Genomic DNA, 23,784 nt, shown 5'->3' with positions numbered 1-23,784 from the left:
ATGGAGGACCTTAGCCTGGACAGCTGCAGAGAGGAGGACGCGGCGCCAGGCGCCAAGGGGTGGCCCGAACCCCAGGCGAGGGTGCACTTCCGCGTGAGAAGGTTCATCATGGAGGCAGGTGTCAAGCTAGGGATGCAGTCCATTCCCCTCGCCACCGCCTGTGCCATTTACCATAAGTTCTTCTGCGAGATCAACCTGGATGCCTATGACCCCTACTTGGTCGCCATGTCTGCCCTTTACTTGGCTGGCAAAGTGGAAGAACAGCCCCTGCGAACCCGTGACATCATCAACGTGTCCAACAGGTACTTCCACCCAGGCAGCGAGCCCTTGGAGATGGACTCCCTAGTCTGGGTGATCCAGGACAGCATTGTGCAGTGCGAGCTCCTTGTGCTGCGGGTACTGCGCTTCCAAGTCTCCTTTCAGCACCCACACAGGTACCTGCTCCACTACCTGATTTCTCTCAAGAACTGGCTGAATCCTTACAGCTGGCAACGGACCCCCATCTCCATCACTGCCTGGGCCCTGCTGCGGGACAGCTACCGCGGGGGGCTGTGCTTCCGGTTCCAGGCTCAGCACATAGCGGTGGCGGTGCTCCACCTGGCCCTGCAGGTCTATGGGGTCCAGGTGCCCGCTGAGGCCATGGCCGAGAAGCCATGGTGGCAGGTGTTTAGTGGCGACCTTACCAAGCCAATCATTGATAACATTGTGTCTGATCTCACTCGCATTTATACCATGGACACAGAGATCCCCAAAGACAAGCCTGGGACACTCGGCTGCCAGGGGACAGCACCACCACATCGCCCTGAGGGCCGGTCCCCAGAGCACTGGCAGGGAGGACTGGTTTTGTGCTGCTGGAGGCAGGCCGGTGAAGGCGATGACATGCTGCCACTTTGATTCTCAGGCTTTGACTGTCCCTGGCAGCCAAGGTCCAGATGGGGATGGGCGCTGCACCTCCCGCGGGCAGGAGGGTGCCGCGGGCAGGAGGGTGCTGCGGGCAGCTCTGAGGCCTCCGGGTCTGCTTTTGTCCTTTGCAAGGACACAGACTACAGCCGAGGTTTGGGATCAGTGGAAGGAAAATCAAAGAACGGATGGGACTGTGCCCCAGGGGATTTTTTTAAAGGCCAGATTTAGAGAAAGTATGACTCAATTAACATAGAGGAAATTTTATTTTGTTTCATTGAAGATATTACAAAGCCAAAATAAAAACATAATAATAATTGGTGTTGGACTTATAGCACAGATACATGCAAAAAAAATTAGTCTAGACCACCAACTGACACCATACACAAGTATAAATTGGGAATGAATAAAGGACTTAAAAGTAAGTGGGTAACCATGAAAATCTTAGAAGAAGCAAAATATCAGGCATCTGTCTCAGCAATACCTTTACTGATACAGCTCCTAGGGCAATGGAAACTGAGGAGAAAAGAAACAAATGGGACGACGTCAAATTAAAACACTTCTGCAGAGAAGAAGCGGCCAACAAATACAACAACAACAACAACAACAACAAAACAAGGAAGTCCACTGCCTGGGAGAAGATATTTGCCAATGTTATATCAGATAAGGACCTATTCTCCAAAATTCATACTGAACTCATCCACTAAACAAAAGGAAGATCAACATTCCAATAAAAAACTGGGCACCACCACCACGAAGGCCCCTTCTGACTTATGGTGGCCCAGTTCCTGTGATGATTATTACAGCCACACAGGAGATGGGTATGATGGGGGCACGGCAATTACTGCAACAGCCGATGGGACACCCCTGTAAGAGGTCCTGAGTGTGGTGCTGGCGGCGATCACAGGATACACCATGTATGCAAGAGAGAGTGAATCATGCAGTACAGTAGCTCACCTGATTGGGCACTTGGGGAGTCAGAGGGGAAGCCCCTGTGACAGAAGAATTAGACACTGAAAATAAAAATGATAAGGTACAGACAATATTTTATTGTAAGCAATTTGGCTTCTGTTATTTAAGAATGACAAAAAGCAAATGGTAGGTTTGGGGGAAGCAACAAGAATTGTAGGTACCATTATGAAGTTTCAGGATTGGAGGCAAGGTTTGAATTGTACAAGGTTGCTTCCTAAGTGCTGATTTAAATTACAATATACTGAAATGTTTAAATTTTACATATTGTATTGTTAACATATTCAGAATATAAGCACAACCAACAGACCAACAGAGGCAAGACACTGGGAGTGGGTGACAAGAACAAGAGACTAGAGATAGAGGAAGCCGGAGGGAAGGTCAGTAGAAAAAAAGAAAGAGACATATATATTACTTTTTGTAAAACCTTAAACACTAACATTACAAAAAGTTTTCAGAAGAAAGTGTTCTGCAACATGGGATTTCTTGTCTGATTTTACAACAAACACAGAAAAGCAGTCCGTTTGGATGGTGAGTTATATTCATGGCCCTAAATTTCCCAGGGTGTCTATGACCATATGTGCATGAAGTCTTTGAAGTGAACTGCATACAAAATGAAGCAGTGTGTTATTTCGTCATGGCATGCTGCCCTGTTTTCCAGTTAGGGAGGGTAAACAAATGAGGTATTCTCCTTGGAAAACCTAAATGGATAAAAGGATTGAAGCACCTCTGACAAGGCTGCAAAACAAGGATTCCTCCAGCTCTGTGGCCCACATTTTGCCCCCTAAGATACTGGTAAGGAGCAGGCTGATCCCACTGGCCCCAGGAGGAAGAGGAGACCCTGGGGAAATAGGAGATGGTGGTGAGCAGCAACAGGGCAATGTGGCGTGGCAGCACAGCAGCCTAGGCCTCAGCATGAGGAAAATTCACAAACACCTGTGGAAAGGAGTATAGGAAGAACATGTCATGGCAGCCCCTGTTGAGGGCCAGGTGGAAAGGCCTGAAGGTGCTGTGGGCGGACTAGAGGGAGAGTTCAGAGGAGGGGCTGAGGTAATCTGCTTTGACTCTGAGTGACAGTGGACATGCACACTCCCTCCTCCTGCCTAAGCCCCCCTGCCTGAGCTGGAATTGCACTGCCCTTGTTGTACTGGTAGTTCCTGTCTCAGCCACACACCCTGCGGCCCTCGTGTTACAGGTTGTTTCCCTCCCAGCATCCAGGTGTCCCTGTGAGAGAAAAATAATGGCCCAGGAACCTGGCAGCACACCAGGGGAGAACCCAGGCATCCCCTCCTCACCTGTCCTGTCCGCTCACTAGGGGCCATCATCCTCTCATAGTACTTCAGGGGATTGAGCCACAGGTCTTTGCTGATGATCTGGTAGGGCAAACAGACCTGGGTTAGGAGAGCACAGGGACCAGACTAGAATCCCAAGCAGCAGGCGGACACAGGAAGCTGTATGCTGGCATGGCCAGCGACATCCCACCTCAGCAATCCTGCCAGATGCTGTCACACTGTGGTCAGAGAACCAGTGAAAGAAGCTGGCGCTGCTGTCCTGGAGCCTGTGGCTGTAGACTTCTCATTCATAATGCTGGTACCACTGAATGGGAGTGGCACAGGACAACCTGTATCCTGCAGGAGAGGGGTATGTGAAGCTGGGTACATCGCCTTCCATCCCTGCCCACCACCAGCTGCAGCCCATGCAGGGAGCCTCCTCTTACCTGTGAGGGTGAGGAGATACTCCTTCACAATCACATGGTTGTGGAAGTAGGGGTTGCTGCGGAAGTACAGGCTAATGGTGCAGCAACCCCAGGGATGCCTGACTTCCCTCACCTGCAGAAGGAAAGTGGATACAGGGAGTGAAATCGCTGCCCAGTGCTGCCGCCTGTAGCTGTTTTCAGGGACAGGCCATTTCCCCACCTGCCCTCCACTACTCCTTGGAGCAGGTGCACTTACCTTCAAATCGATCACATGGCCGAGCATATTTTCATCTTGGACGCTGATCATGGCCGACAACTCTGGGTGGTTGACAAACTGCTTTGGGTCAAGGAGCCTCCAACCTGGGAGCTGGGCATGGACCAGCTAGAAAGAGCAGCCTGGCCTGGCCTCTCCTTCCCTTAAGGCCACTCCTTCCACATAAACGGCAGAAAGCGGCACAGCACCACTCTGTTTCCTGACAGACCCTGATGCCCACCAGATTGTTTTGTGCTGAGGGCTTGACAGGCTACACATCACACATTCCTGCTTCTGACTGAGAAACTGGACATAGAGACAGCCTGTAAGGCAGCATTAGTTAGTCCCAGAACAGCCCGTGCAACACAGCCCTGTGTGTGGGCATCAGCCCCTGCTGTATGCGTGCCTCTGCCTTGGAGCTCTGCCCCTGGACCCCCTGGTAATGCTTCTATGGTGCCTGTACAAGACAGAGGGTGTCTCCAGGATCCTGGGCCAGACCGGGGCGCACTGCCCCTAGCTTGTCCTCAATGTTCTTTTCTATGGGAACCATCCCCGCTTACACCGTTCTCCTGCACTGTCCCATGCTCCTTGTGATCCTGCTCCTCTACCCTCAAGGATACAGCTGTGAGCCAAAACCCAGGGATGCGCCGGATATTGAGGCTTCTCCGTTTGAAATAGGGCTTGAGCCTCTGCCGAGTCCTGCACCTGAGCCGAGAGAAGGCCCTGCTGGCTTGCTCGTTCATGGGCTCCATCTCCAATTGAAGGGCCTGGAGCACCTCCAGAGGGGACCAGGTGAACTTGGCCCCGGGCCCTGACTGGGCCTGCTCCTGCTGCACTGGCTCCTCTTCTTCTGGCTTTGCTTTGGCCTTGATTGAGGCTCCACCTCTCCCACCTGTTCCACTGCCTCCATGGTGCACTTCCCCTCCCCCTGCAGGACAAACTGCTCCCCTGCAATTAATTGCTCCTCCATCCACCCCTCCTCCTGGTGGTCACTCCCTTGTGGGTCACCTGGATCCTGTGCCTCCAGCCTCAGCTCTTCACTCACCACCTCCTCCTGCCTCCCCACCTGCAGATCTGGGAAAACCTCCTCACCTGCCCACTTGGCCTGCCATGGCACCACCTGCAGAAGGCCCTCTGTCCTCAGGATAAACTGAGCCTGTGCCTGGAACTCCTCCCACAGGCCCTCCTTGTCTTCCCCTTGAGGAGCAAAGGTTCCCTGCTGCACCTCACTCTCCTCTCCCTGCACACACTGCTCTGCAGCCACCCAGTCCTCCCCTCTCCCGCACTCAAGATCAAGCCCAATATCCTGGCCTGTGTCCAACCTCAGCTCCAGGGTCTCAGCCTCCCCCACCTGCATGAAGTCCTCCCACTCCAGCCCCAAAGCTGCCCTCTGAACTTCCTGTGCCCTTGTGTCCTAGGTATCACCACTTCCCTGCACCGAGGTGAAGCTAAAAGCCTCCTGGATCATCCTGCTTGCCCTGTCCTTCCTAGTGCAATGGCCCTGGGGAGCCCTGTGAATCCTCAGGCGCCCTGCAGCTGAAGGCCCCCTAGTGGAACTGAGAGGAAGCGCGCTGCCCCCAGGAGCCCCAGTCTCCCAACACAGCCTGACTCTGGATGCTCCCTGGCTCTGAGACTGGTGCTGTGAAGGAGCAGGTGGTGCAGAGCCTGCTGAGTCCAGGCAAGGTGCTTGCTCACTGGTGCATGCAACCAGGCCCTGGTGTGCTGACTGGGTGCACACTGGGCTCATGCCCAGGCGCTGGTCATGTGAGCATGTGGTACAGAAGGCACCTGGCCAGGCCCAGCCTGCTGTTTCTGGCTGGGCTCCTCAAAAGCCTCCTCCAATCACGGATGGGGCAGTGGGTGTCACCCTGCGCAACCCCGCCCCTCACTCAAAGCTCTGGTGTAGGTAGATGGTAACTCGGAGGTATCCTCTTATCTCTTCATTAGCCAGAAAACGGAGATTTTGAAAGCTTAGAATCTTGACCTGACTGAAAAGAAGGAAGAAATGGTGGAACTTGAAAATGACTTCAGGTTTTCTCACTGTGCTGAATGAAGTCAAAAACTGCTGCAGTGAAATATTTTACCCGTTGTTCTCCCCGCATGAACTACAATAATAATGTGCTTTGTGTTGACATTTACTGCTGTGTTGCTGACAATTACCCTGAAGAGAAATTAAGGTGATTCAATGGGTTGGAAAAAGTTGAGCTAAATCAGAAAGCAGGTCTAGTTAAGCAAGTTTATTCTCTATCTATCTAAAGACACACACACACACACACACACACACACACACACACACACACATTTATATGGCTAAGGTGACTCGAGCATGTGCCATACGTTTGAAGCTCTTGCTGGCGACATTTGCATGCATGTGTTTCAAATCGTCATTGTCAATCTGAATTTGGTTGACACTGCTATTATAGAGAAAGGGCAAACAGCAGTACTAAAATATTTCTTCTAATTAATCTCCTTTCAATGGGCACAAATCCATGCACCTGGCCACTGGTATTCTAATAGTGGCAAGATATCATCCGTGAATACTAATATTCTATTGGGCCAGGACATGCCAAATTGGTCACACATATCTATATATATAAAAGCGTAAGCGACATTATGAGTGGTTGGTACAATGCACACCGACCACCTGGACGCAGACGCTCAACACAGGAGCTTCCCCCAGGTGGTCAAGGCTCTCCCACAGCAAGATCATCACTCAGCCAGAAGGCGGGCTAATGGCTGGAAAGTGCAGCTGTGACAGCAAGAGCCTCTGCTGCCTATGTGCCTATGTGACAAGGCTACGAAGCAGTGGTGGCAGGTGGAGTGGGGCTTGGATGAGCGGGAACAGAGCACCTGGCTCCAGCTTGGGCTCCTGCCCGGCTGCCTGCCCTTTCGTGCATTGCTACATCCCTCAGGAGGTGTCAGACCTAACCTGGCAGTCCCACATCTCCCAAGGGGTCCCAGATTGCGTGAGGGTGCAGACCAGGCTGTGGGACGCCACCAGTGCTTGAATTTCGTTCACCAGGCTTCTAGTCATTTTATTATTTATCACCGATTTAGCATGGTTCTCTTCTAATGCTGAATAATTTAAAGGTATAACCTGAATTTTGTAATGATGGCCATTCAGATTTTACTGCTCTTTAGCGGTATTATTTAATGGCTTATATGAAGGGCACTAATCTCCCTCAAAATATGAGAACTATTACATGTCCCACAAACAGTACTATGCTTCAGTGCTAATTCTTTCCACTAATGCCCCTAAGGGAGCCTATCACTAATTTTCTTTGCTCACTAGCTCATCCAAAATTGAAATGGGCAGGATGCTTGTCTATATTCAAGTGCAGAGGCATATTCTTCTTAACTACACTGATGCTATCAATACTTTCAATTTTACAACATAATTTATAGTGAGGGTCTCTATGTTAGACTTTAAAACATCTCTTTAGTAATATGAATAAGTCACTTTTACCTTATTTCTTCACAACTATGTGCACGCTCTGATTTAGCAACTCTCAATGCCTGACTCAAGTGTCCCTTTCCAACCTTCTTTTCATTAAAAACAGGCCATCTGAATCCACACTGATCACTTTTCAGCCTGCTGTGACAATTCAGACATTCCTTGGGTTACATTGGTCTCGAAGTACATAAGTTTTGTGGTTACGTTGCCATTCCCCATTTATTTATTAAAAAAAAAAAAGTTTGATATTTCTACGTATGCACATATGTGCTTTATATTTTCTTAATATTCATTTACCACAAGAAAGGTCAGCAATTGTTATCTTTCTTCTAATTTTTTTTTACTGTTGCACACCATTACTGCTGTGTATGTGTGCTCCATGTGAGTGACATATGTGCTTATGTAGGTGGGTTCTGACTTACGCGAATATTGCATTACATCCCACTGCAGGAACGCGTCAACAATGTAACGCGAGGAACTACTGTACTTGTATCCTATTGATTAAGATGTAGTTATTTGGTCTCCATATTTCTTCAATACGTATATGATTGTTGGAAGTACAAATTATATCTTTATATATTAATGTGTTAATTAGAATTTTCACTCAATAAAAATAAATGCCTTGTCCTTACAAAAAGATCTGGCCTTATAATTGAATGGCCTAATACATATTAGAGTAGGGCATGACTACCAAAGTTTCTCAGAAGAACATGGGTTGAAATGAAGAGTATATCCTGCCTACCCCTAATTGAAACAAGAGCCTTAGTTGAGCTCCATCATGATCCAAACAGAAACAGAAACAGTAAGATACATGGCAGGTTTCTGGTACTATATGCCTACTGAGCATCCCTCAATGCACATTTCCTGATGGTGCTATTGATCAGAATGTGCACTCACAGGACATTAGGGCCTTCATGCACAACTCCATCCTGAAACCACATGAAAAGGAGCGTATTGGACAAGAATGTTAGCAGGGACTTTACAATGCAGAGGGATTCTGAAGAAGATTGAAAAAGGTGGCAGAACCCTAGCCAGTTGGGAACAGTGGACAGATCACCGACCTTCAGACTGAAGGGCCCCAGTTTCGATTCAGGTCAAGGGCACTTGCCTGAGTGTGGGCTCAATCTCCAGTCTGGGGCTTGCAGGAGCGAGCTGATCAATGAATCACTCTCATGACTGATGTTTCTAACTCTCACTTGCTCTCTGTTTCTCTCTGAGATAAATAAAAATATATTTAAAAGAATGGTGGCAGAATCATGGATGCTGCAGGGACATGCTCCCAGGAACAAACTGATATTCCAACTAAAATACAGAACAACTTCCTGAATAATCAATGGAAAACTCACAGGAGAGAACCCTGACACCAGAGGACCGAAGGTGGAGGCCACTTAGACACTGGTAGGAGGAGAGGAGGCTTGAAGGGGCGGGCCTGACACCCACAGACAGCAACTGAAGTCTCGGAGAGATATCTCAGCTGTGGTGGACTACCACTGAGAACTCTGGGTCTAATCCCCAAGCTCGGCCTCCTAGCAGAGAGCACCAGAACTGAGGAGGGTACCCAAATAACCTGTGGATGTGAATAGCAGCAGGGCACTGTCTGCCAGGGAGAGACAGCTAGAAATTCAGGTATCCTCTTAAAGAGCCAGCGCACAAATTTCCCTGTGGAGCCACACCCCTTGTGCCCTGGCAAAGGGAGGGTGAAGTGGACTGGAGCTGTGAGGGTAAAAGCCAGAACTGGGGACTCAAGGGTTCCAGCACAGAAGACAGACACTTCAAGCTTCCTGGGAGGAGTCATTTCCTCATGCAGCAGAGAAAATCTTTCCCATGCAGACATTTGCCTTTCCTGGAGGAGAGACAATTAACACACACTACTGGGAAACACCTTGCCCTGAGGACACTTAAGAGATTATAAATAACAATAAACCTACACACAGAGGCAACTGCACCACCCTGTTGAAACAAACTCTTGCTATAACCTGAGGACCATTGCCTTGGAAGCAAGTTAAGTTGGAATCCTATCAGTCTATAGACAGAGTAGGACTCTGGATGCTTTGAGTCTTTGCCTGACCTACTTAGTCAGAAACATCCTTTAACAATATTCTGCACTAGAGACTGATAGGCAGACAGGTCTACCTAACTTGTCACCACAAACCCACACAGAAAGCCAGAAAGAGGAAATAAATAAACAATCCTCAAATGAGAGAACTGGAGAATTCTCCAGATATTGAGAGAGATGAAGCACAGAGAAGACATTTATCTGAATCAGACATCAGAGTTATGAAGGTAAAAGAGCTCAACAGCATATAAAAAGATATAGTGACTACGAAAAGAAGATATAAAATGACATAATACAAATGAAGAACACATTAGAAGGAATAGGCAGATATTAGGGAAAGCTGAGGGTCCAATCACTGATTTAGAACAGAGTTAAAAATATCACCCAATAAAAAAAGATATAAAATGACATAATACAAATAAAGAACACATTAGAAGGAATAGGCAGATATTAGGGAAAGCTGAGGATCCAATCACTGATTTAGAACAGAGTTAAAAATATCACCCAATAAAAAAAAGACAGAAAAATTAAGATTTAAAACAAACAAACAAACAAACAGGAGGGCCACTTACATAACAGTATTAGAATAGCCAGTGTGCCAAAAGAGGCAGGAGGGGAGAAAGGCATAGAGAAGGTCTTTGAAGAAACAATGGCAGAACACTTACATAACCTGGTAAAGGAAAATCCCACACAAGATCAAGAGCCAAAGAGAACCCCAAAGAAGAAGTACCCAAACAAACCCGTGCCCAGACACATCATAATTAAAATGCCAAAAATTAAAGAGAAAGAGAGAATCTTCAAGGCAGTAAGATAAAAGAAAACTGTTAGCTATGAAGGAGTTCCCATAAGGCTGACTCCTGATCTCTCATCAGAAACTCTATAGGCCAGAAGAAGATGGCATGAAGTACTCAAATTAATGGAAAGCAAGGATCTGAGACCAAGATTACTATATCTGGCAATTCTTTCATTCAAAATAGACGGTCAAATACAGAGCTTCCTAGACAGAAAAAGGCTGAAGGAGTACATCATCTCCAAGCCAGCTTTACAAGAAATGCTACAGAGATTGCTGTAATGAGAAGGAGAAACAGAGACAGAAACTTAGCCACACAGAAACGAAATGGAAAGAAATAAATAAATACCTATGAATAATAACCCTAAATGTAAATAGGTCAATGCTCCAATCTAAAGGTGTAGTGGAGCAAAATGGATACAGAAACATGATGCAAGTATATGCTGTCTACAGGAGCACCACCTCAAAACAAAAGACACACACAGGATGAGAGTGAAGGAATGGGAAAAATTTCCATGCAAATGGAAAAGAAAAAAAAGGCCGAAGTAACAATATGCATATCAGACAAAATAGACTTTAAAATAAAGGCCATCAAGGTCACTGCATGATACTAAAGGGACCAACCAACAAGACGATATAACCCTAGTAATCATATATTCAGCCAACATAGGAGCACCTCAATTTATATATCTCAAACAAACAAATAAACAAAAAATCAAAACAAACAAAAATTCTAGAAGACTTTAACAGAGAGTGTGACAAAAGGACAGTCACAGTAAGGGACATTTATCACCCCTCTGACATCACTGGATAGATCTTCCATATGAAAAAATAACAAGGATGCAGAGCCTCTAAAGGACACACTGGATCCATTAGATTTAAGTGACATTTTAGAATAGCGGTTCTCAACCTGTGGGTTGCGACCCCTTTGTGGGTCGAATGGCCCTTTCACAGGAGTCGCCTAAGTAAAGGGTGTCCCACAATTCACGCAAGAAGTAATTTTGATAGAAAACAAGGTTTATAATTAAAAACTGTACATTTTTATTGATTCATAAAGAAAGTAAAAGAACTGCACTTGGAAAACTACAGGACATTGAAATGGAGATAAAGATATCAACCAATGGATTAATATACCATGTTGATGGGTTGGTAGACTTAACTTCATTAACATGTCCATACTACCCTAAGCAATTTATAGATTCATTGTAATCTCCATTAATATACCAACAGAATATTTCACAGACACAAAAAAATCCTCGAAAAAATTCAAATGGAGTAAAAATAGTCTGAGCAATCCTGAGGAAGAAGAAAAAAGTTGGCGGGCTCACAATACCAGATATTAAGCTATATTATAAAGCCACCATTCTCAAAACTGCCTGCTACTGGCACTAGAAAAGACATATACTCCACTGAAACAGAACAGAGAACCCAGAAGTGTACCCAAGTCATTATGCTCTATTATTAATTTACAAAGGAGGCAAGAGCATACAATGGAGTCAAGACAGTCTCTTCAATAAATGTTAGGAAAATTAGAAAGATACATGCAAAATAATGAAACTAGACCTCCAACTTACACCATTCACAAAAATAAACTCAGAATGGATCTACTTAAACATCAGATGAGAATCTATAAAAAAAAAAAAACTTATAAGATTGCCTATGTAGCAATATATCAGATATGTCTTCGCAGTATCTTTATTGATACAGCTCCAAAGGCAATGCACACAGAGGGGAAAATAAACAAGTGGACTACGTCAAAATAAAAACCTGCACAGTAAACAAAATCCTGAAGAAAACAACCAGAAAGCCCACTGCATAGGGAGAACATATTTGCCAATGGTATCTCGGATAAGTGTTGAATCTCCAAAGTTTTCAGGGAACTCACACAAATTAACAATTGGAAGATAAAAAATCCAATCAAAACATGGGCAAAGGACCTAAATTAACACTTTTTAAAAGGATACCTATAAAAGGCCAAGAGACATACGAAAAATGCTCAAAGGCACGAACAGTCCAAGAGATGCAAATCAAAATGACAATGAGGTACCATCCACACATGTCAGAATTGCTTTCAGAAAAAAATCAACAAACCACAAGTGCTGGTGAGGATGCAGAGAAAAAGCAAACCTTGTGCACTGCTGGTGGGAATGCAGACTGCTGCAACCACTGTGGAAAACCATATAGAGATTTCTTAAAAAATTAAAAATGGAGCTCCCCTTTGACCCAGTGTTCTCTCTTCTAGGTATATATCCCAAGAAATGAGAAAGGCCAATCAGGAAAGATATATGCAATTGTATGTTCATACCAGCCCAATTTACAATAGCTAAGATTTGGAAACAGTCTAAATGCCCATTAGCAGATGCACGGATGAATAAACTGTGATACATCTATACAATGGAATACTCTACTGCTGTAACAAAGAATGAACTCTTATAATTTGAAACAGCATGGATGGACTTGGAGAGCATTACACTAAGCAAATTAAGCCAGTCAGAGGACGATAAATATCACATTATCTCACTCATTTGTGGAATATAATGAACAACATTAGCTGATGAACAACAAGACATCCAGACACAAAGAAGCATTGATCACACTGTCAAACCTCAGAGTAAAGTGCTTGAGGCAAAGACCAACAGTAGTATCTGTGTGTGTATATGTGTGTGTGTATGTATACGTGTGTGTGTGTGTGTGTGTGTGTGTGTATGTATGGAGGGCTAATGAACTTTGACATGAACTTTGATATTCAGGAGGGCTGAAAATCAGCAGTATATTACACGGCTGTTGGCAAAATGGCTGAACGCAATCTTGCTAACCTGATGATTAAACCTTACTACTGATATGCCTGTCTGCTTTGCTAAAGGGCATATATGAGAAACCTACAGCCAAGTAAATGAAAGCTGATGGGTGCTGCATTTCAGAGAGCCTCTCCCCAAGAGAAAAAGGTCTCCGCCTGGCTCCCCAATGCCTTCTAAATTTATATTTGTTGTCTAATGTATTCATTTGTGTGCAGCTCCTTTCCCAGATCCTGAATCATTGCAGCAAAAGGTTGCAACATTCTGGCGCCCAATGTGGGACATCTGGAGAAGAAGTCTCACCAGAACAAAAAAAGAAGTCTGTCAAGGGCACGTACCTTGGTTGCGGGGACATACCCAGTGGGGACTGTGCAGGAGGCAGCTAATTGATGTTTCTCTCTCATTGATGTTTCTAACTATCACTCTCCCTTCCTCTCTGTTAAAAATCAATAAAAATATCTTAAAAAAAAACTCATTCAAGCATTAAATCTCACCATTAATAAGACACGATAAGTAAAAAGATAGTTTTACTTAATCTGTATGCATTACATCATTGGCCAGCATATCTCTCTCCAATTGGTAATTCCGAAAAGAAACCAAGTTTGTAGCACTATTTAAAAGAAAGAAAAAGGCTTTTAAAAGAAACTCCATAACTGTGGCCTAGAAATTTCTCTGGAAGCAGAAACAGAAGGAGATTCCCTTCAAATATCTAGAAAACTGCATATAAAAATAAATGTATCAGTCCTCAAAAAGAAAACAATTTGCATTATGCTTTCCTAAAAAAAAAAAATTATGTCAATATACTCAAAGACTGATAGCAAAAATCCAATTAGAGTCAATCACTGTCCCCACCCAATGAGAAAGGAAGATAGGAAATAAGCCTTGTTTTAGACTGATTTAAATGAGCAAATGAAAATAAAAGAATATTCAGGGAACATAGTTGGAATAGGCAGAAACCTATTCCTGGAGAGGTCACTGTTTTTACTGATAGTTCATCTCATGGTAAAGCTGCTTATACTGCAATGAGTTCAGACCAAGTCATGCAGACCAGTCATACTTCTGTGCAAAGAATCGAATTAGAAACGACCAAGGCTGACTTGCAGGATTTCCAAAAGCCTCTTCATATTCTCTCTTTATCTGCTTATGCTGCTGGCTTGGTAAACAGAACTGCAACTACTCAATTTAAATGGCTCAGTGACCGAAGCCTTTCTATACTATTTGAACAAGTCCTGGTCCTTTAACAAAAGGAAATGAATATGCCTGTCAGTAAGTTATTTTATTAAACAAGTCACAGAATTTCACAAGCTTTTACATCAGCCTGCCAAAATATTGTACAGCCGGCAAAACAGATTATGAAGAAATGCCCTCCTTGCATGTTACATCTACTACAAGGGCTCTAAAATCCCAACTTGGAAAACAAAAGTGGCGGAATAGTGAAGACATCTCTTGTAAGTAGACCACACCAAGCCTTAATTACTTTAAATTTTACCCTTGTAATGCTGATGGAAAGACACCCATAGAATTACACTGGTGTCAGAATAAGCCAAAGCAAAATGGTCTGGTTAAATGGAAAGGTACCGAGTCTGGTTTAAGGAAGGGTCCCTTTATTAATCTTTGGTCAAGGATATGCTTGTGTATTTCCAGAAAACTCCTCCAAGCCTGTGTGGATTCCTGCAACATGAATCTGAGAGAGGAACTGACCAGACTACTCCAACTACAGATAGCAGTGCCCCAAGCAACATGCTGAGGAGACAGAGGAGAAACATCTAGAGATGGGGGATGGTGACCACGCCTTGCCATGCTAGCAGTCATCAGCTGTGCCTAGGTGCCGGTGGCTCTTGACAAAGCCCAAAGAGGTCAGACCTGCATTGTCATTTCTCACCGTTTGCCCACCATCCAGAACTCGAACATCATTGCTGTCATGTCACAAGGGAACAGTGACTGGAAAGGGACCCATAAAGAACTGATAGCCCAAAAAGAAGCCTACTATGGACAAATTCCTTATATAGCTGAAAACGATATTTAAAAGGACATGAAAGAACTCAATCCTTTTCATTGAATCTCCTTACATTTGCTTTTTAGAATAAGCAATGTTGTCTCTCTTTCTTGTTCTTCTATGTTTTCTTCCAGTCTGAAGAAGCAGAATCACAAGTCTTAAAAGAATCTGAGCCCAGAAGATAGTATACACCTTTCTAAATTAATTAAGAAAACAAAAAGGGGGAAATGATGGGGCAAAGACCAAAAGTAGTTAACATATCAATGGGAGAAGTCCCACAGAAGGCGAATGGACTTTGATGTTCAGCATGGCAGAAAATCAGCATTTTGTTATCCTGTTGTGGGAAAAATGGCTGAAGGCAACCTCCTAACATGAAAATTCTTCTATTGTTTACCAAACTTTACCATTGATATGCCTGTTTGTTTTGCTAAAGGACAAATGTGTATTCAAGTAAATAAAAGTTGTTTTGTCCTGGGCTTCAGAGTGCCTCTCCATTAGAGAAAAAAGCCCACAGTACACAAAAAGAAAGAGATAATAAAGGTAAGGTCAGAACAGATATAAATGACGTAGGGATGAAAAAAAAAATAATACAAAAGATCAATGAAACCAAGAGCTGGTTCTTGGAAAGAATAAACAATATTGATGAACCTCTAGTCAGGCTCAGCAAGAAACTAAGAGAGAGCCCCCAAATAAACAAAAACAGAAATGAGAAAGCTGAAGTAACAAACGACCCCACAGATATACAAAGTATTGTAAAAAATTACAATGAACAACTCTACTACAACAAACTGGACAAGCTCAATAAAATGGACACATTCCTACAAAAAGACAAGCTTTCAAAACTCAATCAGGAAGAAGCAAAAATCCTGAACAGACCAATAAATACTGATAAAATTGACACAGTAACCAAAAAGCTTCCAAAAAACAAAAGCTCTGGACCAGATGGCTTCACAGGGGAGTTTTACCAAACATTCAAAGAAGAAGTAAAACCAAACTTTCTCACACTATTTCAAATATTTCAAGAGGACGGCATACTTCCAAGCTCTTTTCAAGAAGCCAGCATTACCATAATCGCAAAGCCAGAAAAAGACACTACAAAGAAAGTGACTTACAGGCCAATATTTCAGATGAACATTAATGCTGCAATCCTCAACTAAATTCAGCAAACTGGATTCAGCATTGCATTAGAAAGATCATACACCATGACCAAGTGGGATTTACTCCAGGGATGCAAGGATGGTACAAAATCTGCAAATCAATGAACGTGAAACATCACATAAACTATTTGAGGGAGAAAAACCACACAATCATATCAATTGGTGCAGAAAAGGCATGTGACCAAGTGCAACAGCCTTTTCTGATAAAAACACTCAGCAAAGTAGGAATAGCAGAATCATCCTTCCACATAATAAAAGCCTTATATGACAAACATACAGCCAACAACATACTCAAAGTGCAAAACAAAAACCATTTCCCTCTAGGACAGGAACAAGACAGGGACGCCCACTTTCATCACGCCTGTTCAACACAGTACTGGAAGTCCTAGTAAGTGCGATCACACAAGAAAAAGAAAGAAATGGTTCCCAAATTGGAAAAGAAGAAGTAAATTGTCATTATTTGCAGATGACATGATACTGTACATAGAAAACCACAAACACTCCTTCAAAAATTTAATAAACTTAGTAAATGAATTTGGCAATGTAGCAGACTACAAAATTAACGCCAAGAAATATATGGCATTTTTACACACCAATAGTGAACTTACAGAAAAGGAGATTGAAAAAAGAATCCTATGTATCATCCCACCAAAAAAATTAAGACACCTAGGAATAAGTTTAGCTAAGGACGTAAAAGACCTACACTCAGAAAACTAGAAGATGTTGAAAAAAGAGATAGAGGAAGACATAAACAGATGGAAGGACATACCTTGTTCATGGATTGGTAGAAACAACCTCATTAAAATGGCTATACTACCCAAAGCAATCTATATGTTCAATGCACTCCGCATTAAAACACCAACAGCATATTTCACAGACCTAGAATGAACTCTCCAAAAATCCATCTGTAATTAAAAAAAGACCCTGAGCCCAAACAGGTTTGGCTCAGTGGATAGAGCGTCGGCCTCCGGACTGAAAGGTGCCTGGTTCGATTCCGATCAAGGGCATGTACCTTGGTTGGGGGCACATATCAAGTAGGGGGTGTGCAGGAGGAGGCTGATCTATGTTTCTCTCTCATTGATGTTTCTAACTCTCTATCCCTCTCCTTTACTCTCTGTAAAAAATCAATAAAATATATTTAAAAAACAAACAACCCCCAAAGAGCTGCAGCGATCCTGAGAAAGAAGAACAAAGTAGGAGGGATCTCAGTACCAGATATCAAGCTGTTTTACAAAGCCACTGTTCTCAAAACTGCCTGACACTGGCACAAGAATAGACATATAGGCCAATGCAATAAAACAGAAACCCAGAAACCAATCCAAACCAATAAGCTCAATTAATATTTGACAAAGGAGGCCAAAACATACAATGGAGTTAAGACAGTCTCTTCAATAAATGGTGCTGGGAAATTTGGTCAGACACATGCAGAAAATGAAACTAGGCCACCAACTTACACCATGCACAATAATAAGGTCAAAATGGATAATGACTTAAACAGAAAGCTGGAAACCAGAAAAATATATAGAGGAATCCATAGGCAGCAGAGTCTCAGATATATGCTGAAGCAATCTCTTCACCAACGCAGCTCCTGGGGCAATGGAAAATAAAGTTAAAGCAAACAAATGGGACGACATCAAAATAAAAGGCTTCTTCATAGCAAAAGAAACCACCAACAACACAACAACAAAGCCCACTGCATGGGAGAACATATTTGCCAATGTTCTCTCTGATAAGGGTTTCATCTCCAACATTTACAGGGAACTCATACAACTTAACAAAAGGAAGATAAACAACCCAATCACAAAAATTGGCAATGGACCTAAATAGATACTTTTCCAGAGAGGACAAAAGGAAGGCCAAGAGACACATTAAAACATGCTCAGAGTCACTGATCACCCAAGAGATGCAAATCAAAAGGACAAGGAGGTACTACCTCACAGCTGTCAGAATGGCTATCACCAACATATCAACAAAGGGCGAGTGCTGGTGAGGATGGGGAGAAAAAGGAACCCTCCTTCACTGCTGGTGGGAATGCAGACTGGTGAAGCCACTATGGAGAAGAGTATGGAGTTTCCTCAAAAAACTAAAAACGGAACTCCCATTTGACCCAGTGATCCCACTTCTAGGAATATATCCCAGGAACCTAGAATTACCAATCTGAAAGGATACATGTACCTCTATGTTCACTGCAGCACAATTTCCAATAGCTAAGATTTGGAAACAGCCTAAGTGCTGGTCAGCAGATGAGTGGGTTAAAAAGCCGTGGTACATCTACACACTGGCATAGTATGCTGCCACAAAAAAGGAAGGGGCACTGACCATTTGCAACAGCATGGATGGAGCTGGACAGCATTATGCTAAGCAAAGCTAGTCAGTCAGTGAGTCCGAGAAAGAGAAATATCACATGACCTCACTCATCTGTGGATTATAATGAACAACATAAACCAATGAACAAAAACAGATCCAGAGACAGAGAAGCATGGATCAGACCATCACCCTCAGAGGGAAGGTAGGGGAGGGTGGGGCTAAGGGGGAGAGATCAACCAAAGGACTTGTATGTATGCCTATAAGCCTAGTCAATGGACGCAGACACCAGGGGGTGAGCGTGAGGGCATGCTTGCGGGGTGGGGGTGGGGGTGTGGGGATAGTAGGGGTTAAGAACACATATGTAATACCTTAATCAGTAGTAGGAATGAAAAGGAACCCAGGAACATATCATCAGGTGAGAATTCATACACTCACACTCACACACACTCAGGAACACGCACACTCACACCAGGAGAGGGCTCTGCTGCTCTCAGTGGAAGTCACCTCTTATCTCCCAGCCTGACCACCGCTTTCTCACCAGCTGAACCAGAGGACAATGATGAGTGACGGCCCTGGTGCTCTGCGGAAAGCGACCTCTCCCTCCCGGACACTGCCCACAGTCCAGCAGCCACTTTTCTGCCCCCTCTCTGCCCTCCACGCGCTTAGCAAGGCTGGGCTGGCCTGAGAGCCCACAGACTTGAGGACCCAGATCCCGGGGGAGTTGGCGCCGGGGCTCTGGGGGTCCCCTTGGTCAACTGCAAACTCGGCCAGCTGAGGTCACACAATAAAGGCCGACGCCAGAGTTCCATGTATTGTTCCGTGTAAGTCTCCTCTGCGAGCTGCCACTCTGGCACAGCAAGCGGAAGGCCTAACGCCAGTGAGCCAGGTTTGGACCTCAGGCCTTCACTACAACAAGGTGGGAACTCATTTCCAGATGGAAAAAGCCCGCGCGGTGTGGCTGCGGGTTACCAGTGACTAGAGCAAGTTCACCCCCAGAGACAGCAAGTTCATCCCTGGAGACAGCAAGAACCCAGAGTGTGCGCTTACCTTTTCCACAGGTAGTGCTCCTCACCAGGTGGACTCCTGCACAGCAGGGAGGCTGGCTGGAAGTAAGAGGTGGGGGGCGCCGCCCGGCAAGCTTCCTGGGACTGTGCCCTTGTTCCTTTGGGGGCAAAATCTCTCAAGATCTGGAGACCAGGAACAAACCAAGATCAGGGGACAGAAGGGGGGGACGTGTTTTAACAGGCCGAGAGAAGGTGTGGACAGGGGCGCCTGTGCCACACCCACCAGGCTGCAAGGGGTGGCAGAGGGTCGGGGACTGTCAGGGGAACCCTGTGCTTCCAGGCATGAGGGTGGGGGCGGTCCCAATGTGGAGGGAGAAACAGGAGGCCTAGACCCCCAGCTAATGTCCCATTCGCCACCCCTGGTCTGTGTTTCTGGGGACCCCTTCCCCCTCTGTGGTTGTGGCTGCCACTTACCTACCTTGTTCCCTGGGCCAGGCTTGGCTCCCCACTCCCACCCCACCGCAGCCCCCTGTCTAGAAAAGAGCGCCCTGCCCTGGGCTAGCCCACTGTCCCTACTGTCTGGATGGGGACATTTTAGTAACCCCCGGGGCAGAGGAGAGCTGGCCACATGCAATTACATTGTCTCTCTCCACAGGTGCCCTCCTCAGTCTACCCCTGGGGTTTGGGTCACCAGAGCTCTTTGACAAGACTGGAATCCAGCCTTTGCTCTGCTCACCTCCCCTAAGCCTTCAGGTGATGGCAGCCTCCCTGCCTTTCTGCCCCCTCGGGAAGGGGTTCTCCTCTCACCAACAAATCCCTTTGGCAAAGTCACAGCTGGGCCTGAAAACAGAGAGTGGGCAGGAGGCTCCTGAGGAGGAGCAGGCCAACAAAGCTGAGGAGAGGTGGGGAGGCACCAGCCACAGCCTGGTGCTCAGGCTCTGGCAGAGCTTCCCCTTAGCTGAACCTTAACCCAGGGCTCTCCTCTCAGGTGGCGCCTCCAGGGCGCACAGGGGGCCTGGCATGCTCAGTCTGACAGGTTTTGCTGCCTGCTTTTCCATAGTCTCTTTAGGAGACAAAAGTCAGGCTTGTGAGGAGAGAGGGAGAGGGGAAGAGCAAAGCTGAGGCAGAGCCTTGTCATCCAGGCTGGCCTGAGGCATCTCCTGGGGGTCTTTGGAAATCAGCTTCTCATAGTGGGGAAGGGCTTCTCTAATAAGAATAGAGCCGCAGTTGTTTAATCATTACTTACAAACTATAAATACGAGGCCCCAGGACACTGGAGGATGAAACAGGCTCTACTGAAAACATAGGCTGCCTCCATGGCCCATTACTCAGAAAAGAATTGCATTTTGCAAAGAGACCAGGCACAGGACAGGCTTTGATTTGGCAGCTGTGCCTGCACCCTGACACCCTCCTGGGGTCTTTCTCAGGAAGGCTGACGATTCTAATCTCATCCCAGGAAGGGGCTGAGCTGTTCCTAAAGTCTTGGAAGATTAGCCTCCTTGTGGTCAGCCTTTGAGCTCCTGAAGGGCAGATAGTAGGCCCTCCCCTCCCCTTTGCAAGTGACACTTGCAGCTGGCAGCTACAGGTAGCTATCTTCTCCCCAAGAGGCTGAGAGCCGAATTTCCAGGGTGAGCGACTGCTCTCCCCATACTGACCGCATCCTTGGATAAACACTCATTGTGTGGTTCAACCCTGTCTCTGCTTAACATGGCTCAAGTAGTGACAGGCAGCCTCAGACACATTGTGCTGCCTTTCTCTTTCTCACTCAGACATGGGGAATATTCAGACTCTGCAAATTGTAAGACCTTATCTGAGAGGGAGATTGGGGAGCGGACACTGTGTCCCTGTCCTGCAGGTGACCCTGCATCTCTTCACCATAGGCTGTGGGGAGGTCCTGTGGGCGGAGCGTTACAGCAGGGTGGTGAGGCTGGCTTCCTGTGTGTCCCTACCCTGCCATTCTTCCAGTCGTTCCCCATGCCTATGAACTAGCAGAGTTGAAGGTTTCCAACTACATAGATGGAGGAATGAGGACAAATGAGGCGACTGCTTTCAGCCCCAGCCTCACCTAGAGCAGAGCAGATAAAAAACAGAAACAGAAACAACTCACCTGGGAACTGGAGATTCAGCATAGCCCTCCCCCCTCTCTCCTAGATGGATTTGGCAACTATTTGTCCTGGAGTGGCTGCTAATGCCATGCTCAGAGCTACACACAGTCTCTCCTCACAGAGTTTACAATGAAAACAGAAAACACAAACACACACACACAGCAAAACCCAACAAGACCATTATCTACAAATGGCTCTTTGTAACTAATTCTGTCAAGAGAACAAAGGGGCTGGTATGGAAAGTTACAGAGGCAGGAGACTCCTGCCTGAGGGTTGTACAAGGAGGGGCCATCAGGGGCTTGGAAGGATCCTGTTCAGGGCTTGAGGACAGACTGCACAATTTCTGAGAGAGTAAAGTGCTTGGCCAATTTGAGAATGCAAGAGACACTGGGGCACAGGGGAGGGTGGTAGAGTGACATAGAGGGCAATGGTTGCATCCCTGGAAGGTGAAATTCAAAGGGAATCTGTTTGAATTTTGCCCACCCTTATGTTCATGATGATCTGGTTGCTTGTCAGCATTGCAGAGCTTGATGCACTAAAAAGACGAGGTCTGTTATATGAAAAGTAAAATGCTCGCCACCTGAGTGATTACATATTGCAAACCTATTCTTGTAAAATTAAATGTGAATATAACATTCATTCATTCCATTGCTTCACCCATTGCCTCATAATGTTCGCCATGTTCCTAGGCGACAGTAAGCCTGCATAAGGAAAAGGGACTAAAGTTCCTGGACGCCACTCTCTTGGGAAATCAGCAATTCATATTTATGAACCCCTTAAAGCAGTCCATATGTCCACTAAAAATGATAATGCTAGTTATTGTAAAATATCTTCCTGTATTTTTTACAAGGTTCTCTATCACAATTGCCTCTCCTGGACTAGTGATGAAGAGCTATTTTAATTTTAGAAACATTAAATGTGTCAGACAACCAGCACTGCATGATAATGATCACCCTTGTGACTTAAAAACCCTTCAGTGATGGAAGAGAGGGATGCTGGATGCTTTTGAAGGAGCTGCAGTGTGTGTGTGTGTGTGTGTGGGTGTGTGTGTGTGAGTGTGTGTGAGTGTCTGTGCGCACACACACTACTGCACAGCTGAGAGAGGCTGAGTCTAGCCAGCGGTGGGCACACTGCAGCCCGGGGGCTGGATCCGGCCCGTTCGGGTGTTCTATCCGCCCCGCGGAGCCCAAAGAGTGGAGGGTTCTCTTGCTCTCCCCTCCACTCCTTCACCAACAGCAGTGTTAACATGAATTAGTTCACACAAACACTCCATCCATGCTTTCGTTCCGGCCCTCCAGTCCAGTTTAAGAACCCATTGTGGCCCTCGAGTCAAAAAGTTTGTCCACCCCTGCTAGCCTGTCCTGTGAGAGGAAAAAATAGAGATGAGGTGAAAGGGATACATACTTTTTTCTACAATCACGTACAGTAAGCCTAAGGGGGAAAGAAGCTGCAATCTCAAACTAAGCATGCTTGACATGGATAAAACATACAGCCCTTACTGACTAAGGAAAACTTAGCTTTTTGATGTTGTAGCCAGACTCTTGTCAGGACATTTTGAACTTTCATGCTGTCAGTTGTTGTTTTCAGGTGAAGAGACTAAGACAAAGAAGAATAAACAGGGGTCCAAAGCAGGGAGGGCAAATCAAGAAGGCATTTGGGGCTGACTTTTGCTTCCATGACACCCACTGTACAACAGGCTCCTGATATCCTTACAGGCACCTGCAATGGCCTCTGGACTCCCAGCTCACTGCAAGAATAGCCAATGTGAAAGGTCTTGGAGAGAATTCAGGGTGGCCAGAGTGCATTCGCCACAGTGTGTGTCCCGATTTCTGTGAACCACACCTTTTGAAAATTCTTTTGGCATAGCTATCCAGGAGCCCAGAGGGAAAGGCAGGAACCTTCATCCCTGGGCGGCATCCCTTCTCACAGATTCCGGCCTCCCAGAGACTGGACTTGAAGAGGATAGAGCCCTCCCCATGTGAGTGACTGTTGGGGGAGAGGTTGGGTGTGTGGAGAGGAACACTCAGCTGAAGGCCAGCTGCTCACTGACAGGCGGTGCTCTCACAGCTCCAGGGCCTTGGCCCAGCGTCAAAGCAACTTCTTAGGAAGGAGATGTAGGCTGCCCCACCAGTCCTGGTCCAGTCCTACTTGGACAGGTTGTCCACTGGTTGCTCCCCTGGTTGCTAAGTCTCAAGCTTGGAACAAAAGGACTTAGAATCCTCAGAGCTCAGGAACAATTTGCATGGAGTTCCCTCCTCACCCCTCAACCTGGTTGGGGAGGGGATGAGAGAGTCAGTGGTGA

The 23,784-nt window shown here is 45.7% G+C and overlaps 1 protein-coding gene across 1 annotated transcript; it reads left to right on the top strand.

Annotated features, from left to right (window-relative positions):
* On the top strand, positions 1–22,181 carry LOC308512306 (cyclin-Q-like; the record flags this gene model as incomplete). Its single annotated transcript, XM_081082091.1, has 2 exons — positions 1–758; positions 22,172–22,181. The coding sequence occupies 2 exons, from the start codon at positions 1–3 to the stop codon at positions 22,179–22,181; spliced, it is 768 nt and encodes a 255-aa protein (XP_080938217.1).
* Between the last annotated feature and the right edge of the window lie 1,603 nt (positions 22,182–23,784).

The sequence above is a fragment of the Myotis nattereri genome (assembly GCF_964212035.1).
Source record: "Myotis nattereri genome assembly, chromosome: Y".
In the NCBI taxonomy this organism is placed as follows: Eukaryota; Metazoa; Chordata; class Mammalia; order Chiroptera; family Vespertilionidae; genus Myotis; species Myotis nattereri.
This window is presented reverse-complemented; position numbering and strand designations above follow the sequence as displayed.